This window comes from Ornithorhynchus anatinus, chromosome 20, assembly GCF_004115215.2.
Source record: "Ornithorhynchus anatinus isolate Pmale09 chromosome 20, mOrnAna1.pri.v4, whole genome shotgun sequence".
Classification (NCBI taxonomy): Eukaryota; Metazoa; Chordata; class Mammalia; order Monotremata; family Ornithorhynchidae; genus Ornithorhynchus; species Ornithorhynchus anatinus.
The window spans coordinates 14654946-14676559 of NC_041747.1; the positions used below are offsets into that span (position 1 = coordinate 14654946).

Below are 21614 nucleotides of genomic sequence, written 5' to 3' on the forward strand. Positions count from 1 at the left end.
TAAGCGTTCGGTACACTGTAAGCCCTCGATAAATGAGGCTGATTTGAATGACTGCCCTGCACACGGCAGACAGTCAAGGAATACACGGATGCGGCAGGGCCTCGCGGAAAAAGGGGGTCAGAGGACCTGGGTTCTAATCCCAATTCTGCCCCCTGCCTGCCGCGTGACCTCGGGGATGTCACTTAGCTTCTCCGTGTCCCTCGTTTGCAATCTGAAACCTGTTTCCTCTCCTTCTAAAACGGCGAACCTTGATTATCGCGGGTCTACCCCGTCGCTCAGTCCGGTGCTCGACCCGTAGTACGTGCCGAACGAGCGTTATATTATTATCGAACGAATGTCCGTCTTCCCCACTAGCCGGCAAATCGAAACATACCTAAACGAGGCGGATGTTTCGGAGACGGAGCTATTGGATTGATTCTGAGCCACAGTAAAATCTCATAGAGATATATGTGAAGAGAGGGAGACAGAGAGCCAAGCTGATTGAGGTTATTCTTTTAACTTCAAAAACCCTACGTCGCCTAGATTTTTATCAGCGCTTTATATTTTACAAGTGTAAACGAAGAATCCAATCATTTACCGTGGATCGTTATGCGATCTCTTCCGTCTCCCGAGGAAGAAGGATGGCTTTCCAAGGGGTCAGTGTGTTTCCGATACGAGAACGAGCTGATTACCAACTGTCCGCAGCATCATACTGGACTCTGAGGTCCGACGGACTGCCGGCCCGTTTTGCGAGCCGCACCCGGGGTGTGCTACTCCCAGTGTATCTCAGCAGGAGAGAAAATATAATCGGCTTTCCTTAGAGGATCGCCAGGTTGACGGCGGATTCAATAACGCCGTTGAAAAATCTCCGTATGATGGATGGGTCCATCCTTTCCGTCTAATTCCTTGGGCGCCAGCTTCGAAGGCCCTCAGTAACCTGCCACTTCGAAACGAGAGAATGCGGCACTCTGGACGTTCGGCTAAGGACTTCCTTCGCCAGATAAACAACGGAGTTCCCACGAATGGTGAACTCCTCGCTCTCACCCGGTCAGCCGATGAAAGCAGGAGGCCCCTGTTGGGTTTCTTGCCAATTCCGTGATTATGTCGACAGGGGCCGTTCCAACAAGGAGGTGAGTCCTTTTCCCCAGACCAAAAGTCGCAAACATTTTAGTCACTACCATCTGCACCTCACACGCATCCTTGAGGCCAAGATCCCCAATTCCATAAAGGCAACTGGTTTCGCTATTACCCTGAGGCGATGATAGAGGACTACTGTGAGCTTCACGATGAATGTTAATTAGTAGATCGTTTGCGAGACGCATCTGGGGCCTGACGGGGGAATCAACGGGGCCTCAGGTGGGGCTAATTTCTCTCGGCGCTCCCCCTTCTCCCCACGTGCCCTTAGAAACCAGCCCGGGAGGGAGGGTGCTAGGACTAGCAACGGAGGATAGAGGATACGTCGTGATGAGATGTCTCATTCGGTCCCTGACCTTTCCACACCAAGCAGGGAATTCCTGGAAAGCCAAACTGGAGCCCAGTCAGGCCCACCGGGGGAGCCTGAGTCTACACAGTGAATATAATAATGATAATGATAATGATCTCTCCCACGAATCGATGCCTTATCGTGGCCGGAGAGTTTGCGGACTCAAACTACCGTAACGGAGAGGTCTAAACCGAAGCGTGGGACGAAATGGATTCACCTGCGCGGGTCGGCAGCGGCTTGGGAAAGAGTCAAAGGCGGATGCTGGAGGGATCAAAACGTTGATCAAAGACAACGGCAGACACTCTAGGCTTTTACCGCGCGGTAGAAGGCGACGGTGAAAGACTTCCGTGCCTCTACCAAGAAAACTCTACGGATATACATACCAGAATGACTTTATGAGGGAAGGTGGGCAGTTCTGAAGAAGTGGGAAACGACTCGCCGACCGTTGGAGAGCATAATAACGACGACGACGGTTGTGGTTTTTGTTAAGCGCTTACCGTGGGTCAAACACTGTACTGCATGCTGTGATAAATACAAAATGATCTGGTCCCACGCGGGGCTCACAGTCTAAAGTGGGAAGGAGGACAAGTAGTGAACTCCCATTTTGCCGATGAAGTACCCAAGGCCCAGAGAAGTTGAGCGGCTTGCCCAAGGTCATCCAGCGAGTATGAGGCGGAGCAGGGATTAGAACCCAGGTCCCATGGCTCCCAGGGCCGTGCTCCTTCCCAAGCCTTCATCCGCCAAATGGCGACGACAGCACCTTTGCCCCAAGGCCGGAGAGCACTGGAGATCAGACTCGAGGAGCCCCGCAGAATGCCGCGCCACGCCACACGCCCCGGCTTGGCCTCGAATGAACTCATCTCCAGGGGATGGAAGCGGGGAGGGGGGAGACGGGGCCGACTGTTGTTCGCTTGGCTGAGTTGGCAGCCCCAGATCTGTCTCTCCCTCTGCTTTAAAATCGAAATCTGTCTCCAACCTGCCTAGGGGTGAACAGCAAAATACGGCAACGGGGCCAACGTCAAAGCCTGGGCTGGGGACAGACCTCTTAGAGGTCGCGCAGCAAGCAGGATGACCTTACCTATCAGGAGGGCCTCCTTTTCGGATTTTAGGCCTGGACCTCTTTTCTCCGGATTATTCTCTCGGTCTTGGTTGCCCAGTGCAACCGCCAACACGTTGATTTCCTGGGAAATTTTAAAACAACAGCAAGACAGGATCTGAATTAGCCTCTGTATGTCAGCCAGTCGTTGAAACTCCATATAACGGGGCACTGTTTCTCTTAACACATACCGGTAGATGGATGGCTCTAAATAATTGATCAGCTCTCTGAATACCAGAAGCAGCATTATGAAAGGCCCACCGGTCACAGCCAGCTTTCTTCCGAATTTCCAAATACGTCACAACCCGCTTTAGGCTCTGTTGGGGTTCTGATTAAAACCACGCGAGCGAAAACTGTCCGCAGAGGTGTTCTGGCCCCTGTTGTTCTTTCAGGTTTGCCGCAGCCCTCATTCTCCTTTCCACGCAATAGAGGTGTGGAAATCAGGAAGATTGCGCGGTATAGGGGAACGGGCAAGTCGGACACAGCTGTTGCTAATCTAAACGTGGAAATGTACTCTCTGCTTCCGAGGGTAATGAGGAATTTCCCCCTTGGAAACAATACAAATGCAGAGTTCCAATCCATCCATCGATCAGCGGTATCTACCGAGCGCAGATCACTCTACTAAGCACCTGGTACAGTACAGTAGAGCAGAATTGGCAAGCACGTACCCCGCCCGCGACAAGCTTACAGTCCAGGGGAGGTTACAATCTAGAGAGTATTTTCAATCAATCAGTCATTCAATCGACGGACGTATCTACTGAGCGCTCTCTTTGTGAACGGCATGATACTAAGCGCTTGGGGGAATGCAACGCGATCGAATCAGAAGATACAGTCCCCGGCCTCCAGGAGTTTACGATCCAGTGGGAGAGGAAGGTATTAAAAGAAATTACGGAAAGGGGACGCGGCAGAATAGAGAGATGAGCCCGTAAGGGCCGTCAGACTCAGGGAGAGGTGAATGGCAAAGCCCCGAACTCAAATTCATAGGTGAGACAGGAGGAGGATGAATAGAGGAAAGAAATGAGAGGTGAGATCTAATAATAATAATAATAGTAATGATGATGGCATTTTGATAAGCACTTATTATGTGCCAGGCACTCTCCTCGGCGCTGGGGTGGATGCAAGTAACTCAAGTTGGGCGCAGTCCCCGTCCCGCGTGGGGCTCCCACCTTCGATCCCCATTTTACAGATGAGGTAACCGAGGGAAGCGAAGCGACTCGCCCGAGGTCACACGGCGGACGAGCGGCAGAGCTGGAATTGGAACCCGTGACCTGATTGTAGTATGATTTTAGGAGGGGTTTGAAGGTGCGGAGAGTGGTGGCCCGTGGGATACGCAGGAGGAGGAGTTCCAGGCTGGGCAGGGGAATAAGAAAACCATCTTTCTGAAGACTGTTCCTGTTCATTCAATAGTATTTATTTATTGAGCGCTTACTATGTGCAGAGCACTGTACTAAGCGCTTGGAATGGACAATTCGGCAACAGATAGAGACGATCCCTGCCCAACTGATGAGAGGGCAGAGGCTGCAACTCATCTGCTCCCGGTTCACATGCTGGGAGCTTACAGTCAAGAGGGGAAGGGGGGCGACATTACTGTACATAAATAAATCACGGATCCGTACGTAAGCGTCGCAGGGCAGAGGGTGGGATGATTATTGGTGTGAATCCAAGGAAAAGAGCGAAGCAGAAGGGAGAAGGAGTAGGAGAAATGAGGGCTTGGCTGGGAAAGGGCTCCGGAGGAGATGTGGCTTCCATAAGGCTTTGAGGTGGGGAGAGAGATGGTCCGTCGGCCATGAACGGGGAGGGGGGTGAGGACGTGCAAGAGAGGTCAGTGGTGAGAGGAGGGAAATCTAGGTACGGTGCGTAGCCGAGTATGAGCGGAGCGAAAGTGGGCAGGCTGGGCTGTAGTAGGAAATCCGGGAGCTAAGATACGCAGGGGCAAGATGACCGAACGACTAAAACCAACGATAAGGGGTTTCTGGCTGAGGCGGAGGTCGGTGGGCCACAAATGGAGGTCCTTCAGCAGCCGGGAGACACGGGCTGAACGGTTTCGTAGAAAAACGATCCAGAGAGCAGAATGAAGGCTGGAACGGACCGGGGAGGGGGAGAGAGAGAGAAGGCAAGGAGGGTCCGTAAAGAGGTTGACACTGTAGCCAATGTCATTTACGTACATAGCCGTAATTTATTTATCTATATTAATGTCACCGCCCCCCACCCTTCTAGACCGCAAGATCCGAGCATTTGAACCGGGAGCAGACGAGTTAAAAGCCTCTACCCTCTCATCAACAGGAAAAGTCTTCAGAAAGGTGGTTTTCATTCATTCACTGGTATTTATTGAGCGCTTACGAGGTGCAGAGCACTGTACTAAGCGCTTGGAATGGACAGATCGGCCGCGGATAGAGACGGTCCCTGCCCTCTGACGGGCTCACGGTGGTTTTCTTATTCCCCCGCCCGGCCTGAAGCTCCCTCCTCCTTCGTCTCCCACAGACCCCCACCCTCCCCACCTTCAAACTCCAACTCGAATCCTGCAGGAGAGGATAAGTGTTTGGATTAAGATGAGAGCGGTTTGGATGGAGGGGAAAGGGTGGACTGGGATTGGAATGGGATAGGGAATGGCTGTTCCGGAGCTCTTCTTGGTTTCTCTTTGGGGATTTCAACCTTTCCTCACGTGCCCCTCACCAACCCCGTCGTCCCTCCTCTTACACTGTGAGCCCCAGGAATCACCTCTTGTCCTTTCGGGTATTGTTCCCCGGCTCTGCACACAGTAAGCGCTTAACAAATACCAACATCATTATTGTTATTATCTGTTCTAGAAACACCCAGAAGCTTCCCGCGCGTGCGAGCGACCTGGATTAGGCAGGCTCTCACAGGCAGTTTCCGCATCCATATCTTAGATTCCGTTCCTTTTCCTTCTCACTCCATCCTCCACTAGTTTTCGGAGTACCCCGCTAGTTCCCCTCCCTGAAATCTCTTTTAATGCCTGCCTCCCTCGGTAAGCTCCTGACTGATCGGGGATTACGGCTACCTACTTTCTTGCGCCGTACTTTTGCGAGCGTTCGGCAGGCTAATAATAATAATGTTGGTATTTGTTAAGCGCTTTACTACGGGCAGAGCACCGTTCTAAGCGCTGGGGGAGATACGGGGGCATCGGGTCGTCCCGCGTGGGGCTCACGGTGGATCCCCGTTTTACAGAGGAGGGAACCGAGGCACAGAGAAGTGAAGCGCCTCGCCCACAGTCACACGGCTGACGAGTGGCAGAGCCGGGGGTCGAACCCGTGGCCTCTGACTCCGAAGCCCGGGCTCTTCCCACTGAGCCACGCTGATTGATTCATGAATGCCAAGATGAATCGATAATATTTATTGAGCATCTACCGGGTGCGGAGCACTGTACTACGCTCCGGGGAATAATACAACAGAAGAGAAAGCAGACTCAGTCCCTGGTCTTCCCGGGCCTCTCCATCTCTATATTTTCCACTTAGATCGAGGATTCTCCTTTTGACTGTTCTCCTACCACCTAAGAAGCAGCGTGGCTCAGTGGAAAGAGCCCGGGCTTGGGAGGCCTAGCTCATGGGTTCGAATCCCGGCTCTGCCGCTTGTCAGCTGTGCGACCGTGGGCGAGTCACTTCACTTCTCCGGGCCTCGGTTGCCTCATCTGGAAAACGGGGATTAAGACTGTGAGCCTCCTGTGGGACGACCCGATGACCCTGCGTCTCCCCCGGCGCTTAGAACGGTGCTCGGCACATAGTGAGCGCTTAACAAATACCAACGTTATCATTACCACCTAAAAACGGCTCGTTATCTCTCGCCAGATGTCGCCCCCTTCCAATTTCCAAAATACCCTCCTCCCTGCCTAGAATACCCTGTCCGCTAAACACGCCCCATCTCTCCTTTCCAAACTCTCCGTGAAACTTCCACGTCTTGCCATCCATTTAGACCCCAGCATTCAGCCACTCGCACCTCCCGACCATCTTCGTTCTTCGACACGTCAACGGTCATTCGTACCTCCGTAGAGATGCGCGCTTTTTTTTAATGGGATTCTGTTAAGCGCGTACTCTGAGCCGGGCACTGTAGTAAGCGCTGGGGTAGATACAAGCTGATAATAATAATGATGCTGGTATTTGTTAAGCGCTTACTTGGTGCAGAGCACTGTTATGATGTTGGTATTTGTTAAGCGCTTACTACGTGCAGAGCACTGTTCTAAGCGCTGGGGTAAACACAGGCGAATCAGGTTGTCCCACGTGGGGCTCACAGTCTTAATCCCCATTTTACAGATGAGGGAACCGAGGCACAGAGAAGTTCAGTGACTTGCCCACAGTTCTAAGCGCTGGGCTAGATACAGGGTAACCGGGTTGTCCCACGTGAGGCTCACAATCTTCACCCCCATTTTCCAGATGGGGGAACTGAGGCCCAGAGACTTGCCCACGGTCACACAGCTGACAAGGGGCAGAGTTGGGGATTCGAACCCATGACCTCGGACTCCCAAGCCCGGGCTCTTTCCAGTGAGCCACGCTGCTTCTCTAATCTAATCAGGCTGGGTATGGTCCACGCCCCTCCTGGGCCTCATCCGTTCAGTCGTATTTATTGAGCGCCTAGTGTCGGCGGTCTTAATCCCCATTTTACAGATCAGGTAACCGAGGCGCCCAGAAGTTGAAGTTAAATGACAGGCCTAAGGTCACGCAAGTGGAGGGAGCCAGACATTAAAATAAATGACAGCGAGGGCGGGGTGAATATCAAGGGATTATAAGGTACAGATCCAAGAGCCTAAGGGAAAAGGAGTAGAGGAAACGAGGGCTTTCGGAGAAGATGTGATTTTAATCAGGCTTAGAAGGTGGGGAGAGTAACTGTCGGATAGGATGATATTAATGATGATGGGGGCATTTGTTAAGTGCGTATTTACGTGCCAAGCACCGCGATAAGCACTGGGGTAGATGCAAAGAATTCATTCTGGACACCGTCTCCACCTCAATCTAACGGGAACCCAGAACTGAGCCTTGAGGGACGCCCCCACTATTAGAGAAGCAGCGTGGCTCAGTGGAAAGAGCCCGGGCTCGGGAGTCAGGGGTCGTGGGTTCGACTCCCGGCTCTGCCACTTGTCAGCCGTGTGACCGTGGGCGAGTCGCTTCACTTCTCTGGGCCTCGGTGACCTCACCTGTCAAATGGGGATCGACTGTGAGCCTCACGCGGGACGGCCCGATTCCCCTGTATCTCCCCCAGCGCTTAGAACAGTGCTCGGCGCATCGTGAGCGCTTGACAAATACCAGTTAGAAGGTGGGAAGCGGAGAACCTACAGCCAGCGCTCAATAAATCAACAGCCCCACAGAGCAAGATGACTCCAGCGAAAATTGGAAAAAGGTTGCCCTTGGTTTGGGGGGAGCATAGGAAGCGTTCAAATCACTTTCAATGATTCTTAATTCCGAAACGTATCCGTCACTTGAGATGACAGATTCACTTACCCAGCACGACCATTTCTGAGACTGCGAGCCCGTTGTTGGGTAGGGATCGTCTCTATCCGCTGCCAAACTGTCCCGCCCAAGCGCTCAGTACAGTGCTCTGCACACAGTAAGCGCTCAATCAATCTGAGCGAGTGAATGAATGACCCATCTGAGAGCATCTCCACTCACACCCAAATCACAGCTGGGTGGTGATGGGATTTTATAGAACATTTTAAGCGTTATCGGCGTCTTCCTGACAGAGCCGAAGTCTCGGGGAGGCAACTCGGCGGCCTTCTACTGACCTTCAGCATTCGTGACGCTATATTAAAGAGAAATCACCCCAAGATGTTGAGCATTTCTATTTCCACCGCCGGATACGCTGTTTGATTTCATTAAGGTCATTGTCAAAATTACAAAAAAAGGCCTTCGTTTTTCCTGAAAACCCCCTACACACCTAAACAAATGCACACGCGGACCCTCGCACGTCTGATCGAGGGTTTTTTTTTTTAAAAAGTGACATGAAATGTTATTCCAACCAATAAAATTCCGGCAACAAACAGAAGAGCCTAGGGCGAAATACTTCTAAACGTATGCCTGTGCATCCAAAATGAGTCTGTTTGATTTCTTTTGTACGACGCTAACTCTATTGGAGGGGGAAGATTAATTGTATTACGCTACTCTTGGCATGTTATTTTCCCAATCCATTTTTCAGAAAGACACGCCGATTATTTTCGGCTACAAAGAGTCCACTGACAAAAATTTCACCCGCTGAGTTAAGGTTACTAAGGGTAAGAGGAAATTAGAGATAAATTTGACCTTCATAAGAGTTAATTTTAGGGCATACGGCAGCAAGATGAGATGTAATCTTACGTTAGGAAAAAAGTCACTTCTCTTGAAGAGAAAAATCTCACAAGATCAGCCGAGCAGATCATGACTTCCCGATGAATCGCAAACGATAAGATCGAGGTCACCTGGGCATTTTTCCAAAGATAACATTCTCCACCTTTCTATTTCTCCATCTTCATCCGAAGAGGTGGGCATACGCTAAAGATTTCTCCCGCACGATTTCTGAGCGCCGCGCATTTTCCTCACTACTTGAAATCCGGAGGGACCCAGCGGGGAAAGGGCGTCATCCTGGCGTTCCTGATCTGCCTTGCTGAAACCGGGAAAGCAGAGACCGCAGCGGTGGGAGTTTGGCCTCCTCGTATTTTCAAATAATAATTACGGTATTCGTTAAGCGCTGGCTACGTGCTGAGCACCCTTCTAAGCGCTGGGGTGGATACAGGGTCATCAGGTTGTCCCCACGGGGGGCTCACAGTCTTCATCCCCATTTTCCAGATGAGGTAACTGAGGCGCAGAGAAGTGACCGGCCCACAGTCACCCGGCTGCCAAGTGGCAGAGCCGGGTTTCGAACCCATGACCTCTGACTCCCAAGCCCGGGCTCTTTCCACTGAGCTGCTCTTCGGTCGTGGCTCCGGATGTGACAACCTCCGGAGTCCGCGTCCTCCACTCCCGGGCTGGAGCTGGTGTAGGGAAGCGGCATGACCTAGTGGATAAAGAATGGGCCTGGGAGTCGGAAGGACCGGGTTCTGATCTCTCTGTTGCCGAATTGTCCATTCCAAGCGCTTAGTGCAGCGCTCAATAAATACTACTGAATGAATGAACTCCAGCTTCGCTACTTGGCGGCTGTGTGACCTTGCGCGGGTCACTGAACTTCTCTGGGCCTCGGTTCCAGTGAGGGCTCAACAGACGCGATTGAAGGAATGAAACCTTGGCTTCGCCGACAGTGTCCTCTCCTAGTTCTCCTCCTGTCTCTCTAGTTGCTCCTCATTTATTTTGCGGGCTACTCCTCTGCTTCCCACCCCCCGAATGAGGGAGTCTCTTAAGAATCAGTTCTCCGTCCCCTTCCAGTCTCCTTCCGCCCCCCGTCCGTTGAGGGACTCATTGGCTCCCTTGGTTTCAACTACCATCTCGGGGTGGATGATTTCCAAATCTACATCTTCCGGCCCCGATTCCTCTCCTTCTCTACGGTCCCTCTTGCCTCCGGGACATCTGAACTTGGAGGTCATTCGAACGCGTCCCAAGCTGAACTCCTTCTCCTCCCCTGCCTCACTGCAGACAACACCGTCTTCCTCCCTGTAACCTCGGCGTTATCCTGGACTCATCTCTCTCATTCAACCCCCGTATCCAATCCGTCACCAGATCCCGACAGCTCAGCTCGCGCAACCTCGCTGAAATCCGTGCTCTCCTCTCCGTCCAAACTGCAATCACGCTAATCCGAGCATTTCTCCTCTCCTGCCTCGAATCCTTCACCAGCCTCCTTGCTGAGCTTCCATCCTCCTGGCTCCCTCCGCTCCAGTCCACACCTCGCTCCGCTGTCCAGGTCATTTTTCCCCACAAACATTCAGTCCGCGTTTCCCCCCCCACCCCCCCATCAAAAACCTCCGGTGGTCGCCCGTCTACCCCTGACCGTCGGCTTTAAGGCGCTCAGTCACCTTGCCCGCCTCCCCCGCCTCCCCGATTTCTTACTCCAACCCACCCCCACACTTTGCCCCTCGAATTCCGACCTACTCACTGTGACTCGGTCTCGTCGCTGACCTCTCGCCGACATCCTGCCTCCGACAGGGAACGCCCCCCCGTTCTTCACGTCTGACAGACGGTCACTCTCGCCATCTTCGGAGCCTTACCGAGGGCACAGCTCCTCCCTTCTCTTAGTAGGCCCTCATTTCTTCCTTTCCCACTCCCTTCCGCGTCTCCCTCGTGCTTGAATTTGCTCGTTTTATTCACCCCTCCCTCGGCCCCTCGGCCTTTATCTGCGTACCCACAATTTGTTTAATTATATTAACGTCTGTCTCCCCCTCTAGACCGTGAGCGCACTGTGGGCAGGGACCCTGTCTACTAACTCCGTTATATCGTCCTCTCCCAAGTGCTTAGTAGAGCGCTTTGCAAACAGTAAGCGCTCAATAAGTTGGGGGCAGGGAACGCGTCTGTCGAATAAAAATAATGATGGCATTCGTTGAGTGCTTACTATGTGCAAAGCACCGTCCTAAGCGCTGGGGCGGATACAAGGTGATCGGGTTGTCCCACGTGGGGCTCACGGTTTAAATCCCCCTTTTACGGGTGAGGCCCGGAGAAGTGGAGTGACTTGCCCAAAGTCACACAGCTGACAAGCGGCGGAGCCGGGATTAGAACCCAGGACCTCTGCCTCCCAGGCCCGGGCTCTCTCCACTGAGCGACACTGTGTGTGGTTATTGTACTCTGCCAAGGGCTTAGGACAGTGCTCTGCGCACGGCAGCCGCTCAATAAACACAATTGGATGAATGAACGAGTGAAGCAGCGTGGCTCAGTGGAAAGCTGTGTGACTGTGGGCGAGTCACTTCACTTCTCTGTGCCTCACTTACCTCATCTGTAAAATGGGGATTAATACTGTGAACCCCACGTGGGACATCCTGACTCCCCTGTGTCTACCCCAGTGCTTAGATCAGTGCTCCGCACAGAGTAAGCGCCCAACAGATACCAACATTATGATAAATACGACTCATCGATCGACGACCTCGAAATCAGCAGGGAGGACTCCGACCGTGACATCCCGCGTGCACCCCGGGTGACCTGTGGTGACTAGAGTCACCGGTTATCGGGTCCCGGGCCACCCCGCCAGGCGAAGGCGCGACTCCGGCTCCGTCCCGCCTCCGATCACATCTGCCAGGGCCCTCGGGGTCCTCCTCCAGGGGACCGCCCCGCTGCCTCCGTGTCACGAAGGCCCAGCTCTCCTCGGCGTCCCCGAGGGGCCTCCATCCCCACCCGCCTCCCACTAGCCCGGAGACAGAAAAAGCAGCCGCAGTCACAACCCCAGGAAGCCTGGGCTCTCAAGAGACTGTGGGTCTGAACCGCGAGGAGCCTGAAATCTGCTCCTCTAGCCACAGGACCCGATGGATCTCTCTTTGTTTTGTCTTCACGCTGCTTTAGTGTCCGGTTTAATCTCTTTTTTATGGGTCTCTTGCCCATCCCCTCTCTTCCTTTTTACCTTTCGACTCTGAGGCCCCCCTCCGCCCCCCACGGAGGGACAGGGACCGCGTCTAATGCCCACTGTGCTCTTTCCCAGCACTTAGTAATAATAATAATGATCACGTTGGTATTTGTTAAGCGCTTACTATGTGCAGAGCACCGTTCTAAGCGCTGGGGCGGATACAGGGTAATCGGGTCGTCCCCCGTGAGGCTCCCAGTTAATCCCCATTTTACAGATGAGGTCACTGAGGCCCAGAGAAGTGAAGTGACTCGCCCACAGTCGCCCAGCTGACGAGTGGCGGAGCCGGGAGTCGAACCCATGACCTCTGACTCCCGAGCCCGGGCTCCTTCCACTGAGCCACTCTTCTTTGCATACAGTAAGCACTGAATAAATATTATCATCACTCCCATTGCTATCACGTCAGCCAGGATTTAGGGTCGAGAATGCCTGACCACGACCTGAGGCTCTTTATATAGTCCGGGACCTAGAATCTTAATAAAAAACAGGCCCCAGTAAGATGATCGCATCATTTTTTTTAAACGGAAAGATCAGGGGAATGATGCTGGTATGATCAGAGCTGAAAATTCAGGCCGAAGGATGGCAGCTCAAAACCTCCTCTGTCGAATCAGATACATTTCAAAGAGGAGGAGCAGAAGAAGGAGGAGGAGGGGAAGGAGGAGGAGGGTGAGGACGAGGTCGAGGAGGAGAAGGAGGAGATCAAGGAGGGGAAGGAGGAGGATGAGGAGGAGGATGATAATTGTGGTATTTGTGTTTAGCACTCACTATGGACGGAGCATCATATTACGTGCTGGGGCAGATACAAGATTAATAAAGACATCTGTTAAGCGCTTACTATGTGCAAAGCACCGTTCTAAGCGCGGGGGAGGATACAAGGTGATGAGGTTGTCCCCCGTGGGGCTCCCAGTCCTCATCCCCATCTTCCAGATGAGGGAACTGAGGCCCCGAGAAGTGAAGTGACTTGCCCAAAGTCACCCGGCTGACAAGCGCCTGAGCCGGGATTTGAACCCACGACTTCTGACTCCCAAGCCCGGGCTCTTTCCACCGAGCCACGCTGCTCCTCAAGGTAATCAGGGCAGACACGGTCCCCGTCCCCCGTGGGGCTCGGCCTTAAATGGGGAGGAGAACAGTTCTGCATCCTCATTTTCCAGATGAGGGAAGCGAGGCCCAGAGAAGTTAAGGGACACGGACAGGGTCACACAGAAGGTAAGAGGTGGAGCCGCGATCAGAACCCACCTCTCCTTACTCCCAGCCCCGGGCTCTTCCCACCAAGCCACGCCGATAAATAGGACTCGGTCACCCACCAGACCCAATCTGGGGGCGGACCCAAAATTCTGACGAACAAACGTCTTACGATCCTGTGTTGGGAACATCAGAACTCGGAGCGAAAACCGGCAGCCGCAGATGCAGGAAGCAGAACTCAAGAATGTGGACATCTTAGAGTTGAAGTTGTCGGGATCGCTAACAATAACGGCACTGAGACCGGTTTTCGACGATGTCCCGCCCTCTCGACCGGGCCGAGCCCATCGAGAAATGAGTTTGTTCTTCCATTCCGTTCTGAAAACTACAAGTTACGCTTCCTTTAGCTTCTAAAAAGGGTCGTTTCTGGAGGCTTTCCTCTCGGCAAGAGAGATAGAAATGAGAACTTCCAGGGGAAGGGGAAAGGGATCCTTGACTAGTCGACTTCTCTTTTCTCGGGGAGATGAGGCATTTCAGCTGCTCCTGAGAGCTAAAGGAACCTTCTGTTCAGCGGCGTGGTCCCGGCGGAAAGATAATAACGATAATAACGTTGCTATTGGTTGAGCGCTTACTATGCGCACTGTTCTAAGCGCTGGGGGCGATACAGGGCAATCAGGTCGTCCCACCTGAGGGTCATAATCGATCCCCATTTTACAGATGAGGGAACTGAGGCCCAGAGAAGTGAAGCGACTCGCCCACGGTCACCCAGCTGCCAGGTGGCGGAGCCGGGATTAGAACCCATGACCTCTGACTCCGAAGCCCGGGCTCTTTCCGCTGAGCCACGCTGCTTCCCCGTGACTATTCCACGCTGTCTCCCAGTTAGACCGGTAGGAAGGAACCACGGGGACGCTACATTTCCCCGGGGCCCGGGTTTTAATCCTTGGAGTCGAAGGCCGGATTTGGTTAGGTGTGGATTTCGAAAGGCAGCCGGCAACAAACGGCGTCAAGATTTAGGGAGAGCTGAAGTGGGGCTTTTGTTGGACTGGATTTGGGGAAGACCTGCCCGGTTATCCCGTGCAAACACTAGGATATTACTGCTCTTGCGGGAAACCCCTCCGGTCTTGTAGTCAGCTGCGCTCCCGCTAAGCCACCGTTAGAGAAAATACGTGTCGTAATACTCTGATTTTGAGGTGACTGTGCCTCAGTTCCCTCATCTGTATAATGGGGGTGAAGACTGTGAGCCCCACGTGGGACAACCTGATTCCCCTGTGTCTACCCCAGCGCTTAGAACAGCGCTCCGCACATAGTAAGCGCTTAACAAATATCGACATTAGTCACCGCGTGCACGAGGAAAACCTTGTCTCCCAACCCTGCAGCGCACCGGATCCTGACAGACCGGTACCGTTCCCTAACTCTGCTATATCGTCCCCTCCGAAACACGGAACGAGTGCGTTACGGCCGATCTGACTGCAAAGCTTTCTCACCTCTCTCTGCACGAGATAACGGCCCCGGTCAGTGTCAGCCATCTATTTCTCTCCTAAAATAAATATAACCCCTACGAGGTCAAAAAACCGGTACTTCAATCCCAGCCCCTGCCACACCTGGCTGCGGGGCCTCGGGTGAATGACCTCTCTGGGCCTCAGTTTCCTCGTCCCGGGGAAAATAACGCGTGCCTCTCCCTCTCTCACGGCGATACCGACAGGGGTGAGAAAATCGACCGAAATGAAAGGCTTTGGAAGAGTAAAACGGTGTTACCCGGAGTCGGAAGGACCCGGGTTCTAATCCCGACTCTGCCCCTTCTCTACGTGACCTTGGGTGAGTCACTTCACTCTCTGAGCCTCGGTTCCCTCGTCCGTAAAATGGGGATGAAGACCGTGAGCCCCTTGGGGGGCAAGGGACCGCGTCCAACCTGATGCGCTTGAATCCGCCCGAGCACCCGGCAGAGTGCTTGGCACGTAGTAAGCACTCGACAAATACCACAATCATCATTGTTATTAGTAATAATAGTAGTTTAAGTAGAAAAATTAAGCAGCGACCAACAGATCTGAAATAAAGAGTGGGACATGCAGGTGGCTAACGTCGGCGAAGATCGCTTGGCGTTTTAACGCTCTCTCCCCGCCCACCTAGTCACTCGTCGTATTCTGTGCTTCGGCAGGAACCCGATGGCAGGCGTGAGAGGGTGTGATTGGCGCCGATCAGGACAGTGCCTGGCACCAAGTGGGTGCTCAATAAATAGTCACACTACCCTTCCGCGGGGTTTCGGCCGTACCGTCTCCAGACCCAGGCTCATCCGCTTCTCCCGACGGGAGGCTCCGCCGTCGTATTTTAAACTATTTCTAATAGTTTCGTCTTCCTGCCGATTAGTAGCGCCGAGACCGGGCGAATGAGCTACTTGAAAGTCTCGTAAAACCGAGCGGCTCCTTAGGCGACACCGTCCGCTCGCGAGACCGAGGAACGGAAAACGTCGCTCTCCGTAATCTGTCGGGGAAAGCCGACGTCCCCCCGAAAGGGAACCGATATCAAGTGATCTCGGCAACAGATCTCTCCCCCGGGGGGCAATCTGGGTTAGCGAAGCCGAGCCTGACAGGCTTCCTCAGACAAATCAAATGAGGGGAAATACAAAAAAAACCCATCAAGTGTTCTGAGCCGCTGACTCTTTTTCACAGAATGCCGGAGCTTTTTCAGAAAATTGCCGCCGTTACCGAGCTAAGGTCTGATTTCTTAAAAGCAGAGAACGAGGCGGCCGGTCCGTATCTCCCAGGAGTCGGACGGCCTGGCTGACGGCGGCCGAGGGAGACACGCAAAAAATCTTTTGTGTGAATTCCCGAATCTGAGTCCTGAGACTATCCTAGGTGTCCGATTCTGGGGTAGAGATGGTAGAAGTATAAAAAGATATTTAAACGGTATGATTCCACGGGATTTTTCCTGCCCTGGAGGATACTCATTCCTTCATTCGATTCATATTTATTGAAGAACACGTCTGAAGAACACCACATAGGCTACTTCAGTTAACTTCAGACTTCTGGGGGGGGGGGGAAGCTCAGCTGGAGGCTGAGTGGTCCTGCAGAGCTTACGAATGCATATTGTGCACAATAATAATAATATTGCTGATAATCGTGGTATCTGTTAAGTGCTCACTATGCGCCCAGCACTGTTCCGAGCACGAAGGCAGGTTCACGTCGGGCCCCCGGGCTAAGCAGGAGGGAGAACGTGTTTTAAATCCCCATTTGGTAGATGGGGGGGGGGGGACTGAGACACAAAGAAGGGAAGTCACCTGCCCGAGCCAGGATTAGAACCCAGGTCCCCTGACTCTCAGGTCCACAGAGCCACACCGCTTCTCAACGGGTAGTCCCTTTTGGGAATGATGCAATCGAAGGGGATGAGTCTTTTTTCCATTTATACAGACAAGACTGAAAAAAAAAACCACCAACCCTGATGCTCACTATCATCTCTTTCACTTTCAGAGAAGCAGCGTGGCTCAGTGGAAAGAGCGTGGGCTCTGGAGTCAGAGGTCATGGGTTCGAATCCCGGCTCTGCCACTGTGTGACTGTGGGCAAGTCACTTCACTTCTCTGTGCCTCAGTGACCTCATCTGTAAAATGGGGATTAAGACCGTGAGCCCCTCGTGGGACAACCTGATCTCCCTGTGTCTACCCCAGCGCTTAGAACAGTGCTCTGCACCTAGTAAGCGCTTAACAAATACCAAGATTATTATTATTATTATTATTATTCTTTCACACTGCGATCATGAAATGGCTTTCCTTTGCTTCACTGTCACCCGACCCTTTGGAAATGTAGGACCCGTTTCAGGATCTTCCTGAAAACTCTGCTCCCCGTCCTTATTTTGAATTAATCGAGGATGGCGAGAGAAAGGGCAGGGGAAAAAGCTACTAGCGAGTAGTGATGCCGAGAAGGCCCCAGAATTCCAATTATTTGGAAGCCTCGGCCTCATCCCTACACTGCCCAAGATCCGGAAACCGAGGTTTCTTTCTGCCACCTAACCTGGAGGTCGGGTGTCGGTGTAAAGAACGGATCATTTTCCAGGCCGGACTTTAAGGAACCGGACTAGACTTCATAAAGTTATGAAAGGAAACGGGTCAACCTCCTTCCCGGTCTCCCGGCCTCCAGCCTCTCTTCCCTCTCCAATCTCTATCCGGTTCACTCCAATCGACCGGATCGCCTTACCGAAATGTCATTCTACACGTGTCTCTCAGCTCTGCGGAGACCTTCAGCGGTGGACCCATTCCCCTCCGCACCAAGAGAAACATCTGGCCATCGGTTTCAAGGCTCTCAATCAATTCCACTTCGTCTCAGGTGGCACCGTCCACTGTGAGGAGTTCACGGTGTGCCTCCTTCTCAATTCCCCCTCCTCTGACACCGGGCTTCTGTCTTTTCCTCCTCCCGGGACTCCCTCCTTCTTCGCGTCTGCCGAACTTCAGCTCTGCCCCAAACCCTTCTAAAATCTGACCCCTTCCGGGCACGGTATTAAACGCTCGTTGTGGGGCGGGGAATGTGTCCAGGGGCTCTACCTAGCCAGGGCAGCTCCCGCCCTCCTTACCGCCACGGTCGGGGGCGGGGGTGACGGAAGAGACGCCCCCCCCCCCCCCCACCCAGAGCCAGGAGGAGGTAAGACCCACCCGGCCGACGGGACCCTCGGAGCACGGGGAAGTCTCAGCTAAGGATTGTCCTGACCCGGTGCGGCTCCACGGGATCCCCCCCGAGGACTCTTTTCCCATGGAATGCCCTAAGTCGTAGGTTAAAAGCAGTGCGGCCCAGTGGAAAGGGCACCTGGGGCCTAGTCTAGGCTGGTCTAGTGGGTCAGGGACTATGGCTGATCTGATTACTCTGTATTGTGCTCGGCATAGAGTAAAAGCTTAAGAAACACGGCCTATTATTAATAATAATGTTGGGATTTGTTAAGCGCTTACTATGTGCAGAGCACTGATCTAAGCGCTGGGGTAGACGCAGGGGAATCAGGTTGTCCCACGTGGGGCTCACGGTCTTCATCCCCATTTTACGGATGAGGGAACTGAGGCATATTATATTATGATTATAACCATCATCATCCCGCTTATGATCATTATCACGCTTCTTACTAAACACGCGTTTTCAACATCTCCTTTTTCCATACGTCTGTTTTCCCCTCTCTGAGATCGGGAGCCCTCCCCGCCCCCCCCCCCCCCCCCCCCCCCCGGCCAAGGGACTGTTTTATTTGTATTTTTTTCGCGGGATTTGTTAAGCGCTATGTGCCAAGCACTGTTCTAAGCTCCGGGATAGAAATAAAGCAATCATTTTACAGAGGAGGAAACTGAGGTACAGAGAAGTTGGCTGACCGGCCCGAGGTCACGCAGCAGGCAAGCGGAGGGGCCAGGATTGGAACCCAGGTCCTCTGACTCCAAGCCTGGGCTCTTTCCCCTGAGCCACACTGCTTCCCCGTACTTTCCCCAGCACAGCGCGCGGCACCCGGTGGGCGCTTCATAAATACAATAATCAATCTTTCCATCTGTCAGTCAGTCAGGGCCGCTCTCACCCTCTCATCCCCGCCGATCGTATTCCTCCTCGGGTACTGAGGTCAGTGGACAAGGAAATGGGGTGGGGAGAGGGGGTGAGGGATGGGGAGAGAGGGGCAGGAAATAGCCAAGAGTATCCCAAATCCAGTCGAGGCCAGAGCTGCCGCTGGGTCGTGAAAACGCCCGATATACGAGACTTTCTGGTCCTGAACATTTACTGGCAGTGCCTCACTTCATAAGGAGCATCTCTTAAGGATTAAGTATCCCCTGTAAACAAGATGGATAGCGCTCGGTGGAGAATCCTCAACCGCCCTCTCCGCTACGGGGAGGGTTTCTCTTCCCCGTGTTAGAACAAACTCCCTGAGAGAGAACCCGGGTTCACAACCCTATCCTCATCTTCAGCAAACTCCCAGGGAGCTCAGGCCGGGGCTCCGACGGGCCTTGGTCCGACGGACGGTGCATTCCGCGGCGGGCGAGCAGAGGAATGCCGTTCATTCGTGATGGAGCGGCGAATAGGTCTCCAAGGGAGCAGAAACATCAGGGCGCCAAGAAACCAAGAATCCTGGCGAGGCGTTCCGGGCTGAGAAATGGGCAGCGGGTAAGTATTGGAAGGACGATCAGGCTCTAAGGATACGAGAGATGGAAACGTTTGGCCAATCCAACATTTTCAAGAGACCCCTTTGCCCTCTAACTGCCGCATTTCCACTGCAACGGGTTATCCTCGTTCTTCCTCCAGATTTGATTATCTGTGATTCACGTCGGTCTGTCTCCCCGATTAAATTATGTTTTCCGGCGAGGAATGTGGGTCTTGATGCTGTTCCCAAGCACTTACTAAAGAGCCCAGCCCTCAGCAGTGGTTCACTAAATGGCCCTTCGCTACTAAGGTCTCTCTGAGCCCTCTCTCCCTCCACTCTCTTCCAGGCAACGGGAGAAACGCCTCTCCTCCCAAACGTCCAGTGGTCGCCCAACAACCTCTGCGTCAAACCGGAAGCCCTCATCTTCGACTTTAAGCCACTGAACCCGTCTCCCCCTTCCTACTTATCCACCCTCTTCTCCTACCGCACCGCGGCCTTGGTTTCGTTGCGACGTCTGCCTCCCCGCTTCTAGTCCGCAAACCCGGTGCGGGCGGGGGTTGTCCCTCTTCATCGCCGACTGTACTTTCCAAGCGCTGCCTACGGTGTTCCGCACGCAGTAAGCGCCCAATAAATACGATCGAACGGACGAACGAAGCCAGATTCTTCTTGAACCTACTCACCGAGCCTTGTTCTCATCCCTCCCGCCGTCCACGTCCCTCCCGTTTCCCATCCGGCAGATGACATCTCTACCGATCTTCAAAGCCCTTCTGAAATCACATCTCCCCGTCGGAGGGGAGGACCGGCTCGGGGGAGTCCGTCGCTCTGTGGGGATTCCTCATCTTGGGCTTGTTCGCCCTGGGACTTCCTGTTTCTCACGGGAAGATCCACAGCTCGACACGTCCTACGCAGTCCGGGTCTCCGGAGCAACGCGGGCTGCGGTCCGGGCCTCTCCGTTAGGCCGAGCAGCAACAGGCTAGGAGGGAGACGTCAAAGACGCGCCGCCCCGGAACGAATGTCTGCAAGTGCACGGATGCGGTCCTCTTTAGGTTCCTGCACGTGACCGGCTGGAAAGGAAGGAGCAGGCGTGACGCCGGGGGGCCGGGAGTGGGGAGTGCTGTCGACGCCGTGTCACCCGGAGAACGGGCAAATGCAAATGGGGGGAACGGGGAACGATACGGGGGTGGGTCCGTCCGTGGCGGGTGGCAAAGCGAGGCTTTAACAGACTGCGCTTAGATTCGGAGACTCCGCGTCTTCCTCGACTCACCGGTGTCTCGGCATCGCATCCCTCCCGGAGGCCTGTCCTCATTAATCTCTCACCTCTCCACTCTGATCCCCCAACTCCAGCCCGTTCACGTCACCGGAGCAAGTTCCCACGATCAAACGGAAGGGTTTATCGAGTGCTTACGGGGTGCGCGGCACTCGACTACACCTGATCCAAGCACCGATCCTGTCCCGACTTGATTACTCTACCGGTCTCCTCCCTGCCCTCCCGGCCTCCTCTCTCTCCCCACTCCAGTCCGTACTTCTCTCCGCTGCCCCGATGGTTTTTCCGCAAAAACCTTGGGTCTACGTTTCCCCGCTCCCCAAGAACCCCCAGCGGTCGGCCATCCAGCTCCGCAGGAGAGGGAAACTCCGTATCGTCGGCTTTAAAGCACTCGGTCCCCCGGCGCTCCCGCTCCACTTCCCTGCTCTCCTACTCCAAGCCAGCCCGCACCCTTCGCTCCTCTAGAGCCGACCTCCACCTCGCCTATCTCGCCGCCGACCTCTTGCCCACGGCCCGCCTTCGGCCCGGAATGCCCTCCCTCCTCGTATCCGACATCGCTCTCTATCTGGTGCCGAACTGTCCATTCCAAGCGCTTAGTCCAGTGCTCCGCACGTAGTATGCGCTCAGTCAATGAATCGAACGGATAACACCAGCGATTTCAGGTGCGATCCCCGCCCGATCCCTAACGAGCCTCCCGCCTTACCTCTTTAGCCTTACCTAAAATCGTCCTGATTTTTTCAATCCTGGGAAACTCAGATCTGGTTGCCTCACCGGAACTGGAATGCGCGGTTCCTGGGATGACCGCGACTCCGTACGGCACACCCTCTCCTTCCTCAGTTACTATCCGAACGGTACGCGGGAATGTCGGCGAGCCCCTTGGGAGCCCGCACGCCGCCCTTGGAGTGAGAGGCAGCGTGGCCTAGTGGGAAAGAGCCCGGGCTCGGGAGTCGGAGGTGGTGGGTTCTAATCCCCGCCACTCAGCGGCTGGGTGACCTGGGGCAAGTCACGTAACTTCTCCGTGCCTCGGTTACCTCCCCCTGGAAAACGGGGATTAAGACCGTGAGCCCCACATGGGGCAG

The 21614-nt window shown here is 53.9% G+C and overlaps 1 protein-coding gene across 4 annotated transcripts in view; it reads right to left on the reverse strand.

Annotated features, from left to right (window-relative positions):
* ENOX1 (ecto-NOX disulfide-thiol exchanger 1) overlaps nucleotides 1-21614 on the reverse strand; it is a 420263-nt gene that overhangs the window by 20102 nt on the left and 378547 nt on the right. For all 4 annotated transcript variants that reach the window (XM_039914912.1, XM_039914913.1, XM_029048127.2 and 1 more), the window contains one exon: nucleotides 2541-2643. In XM_039914912.1, coding sequence (XP_039770846.1) covers nucleotides 2541-2643 — 103 coding nt within the window. The remainder of the gene's footprint in view (nucleotides 1-2540; nucleotides 2644-21614) is intronic.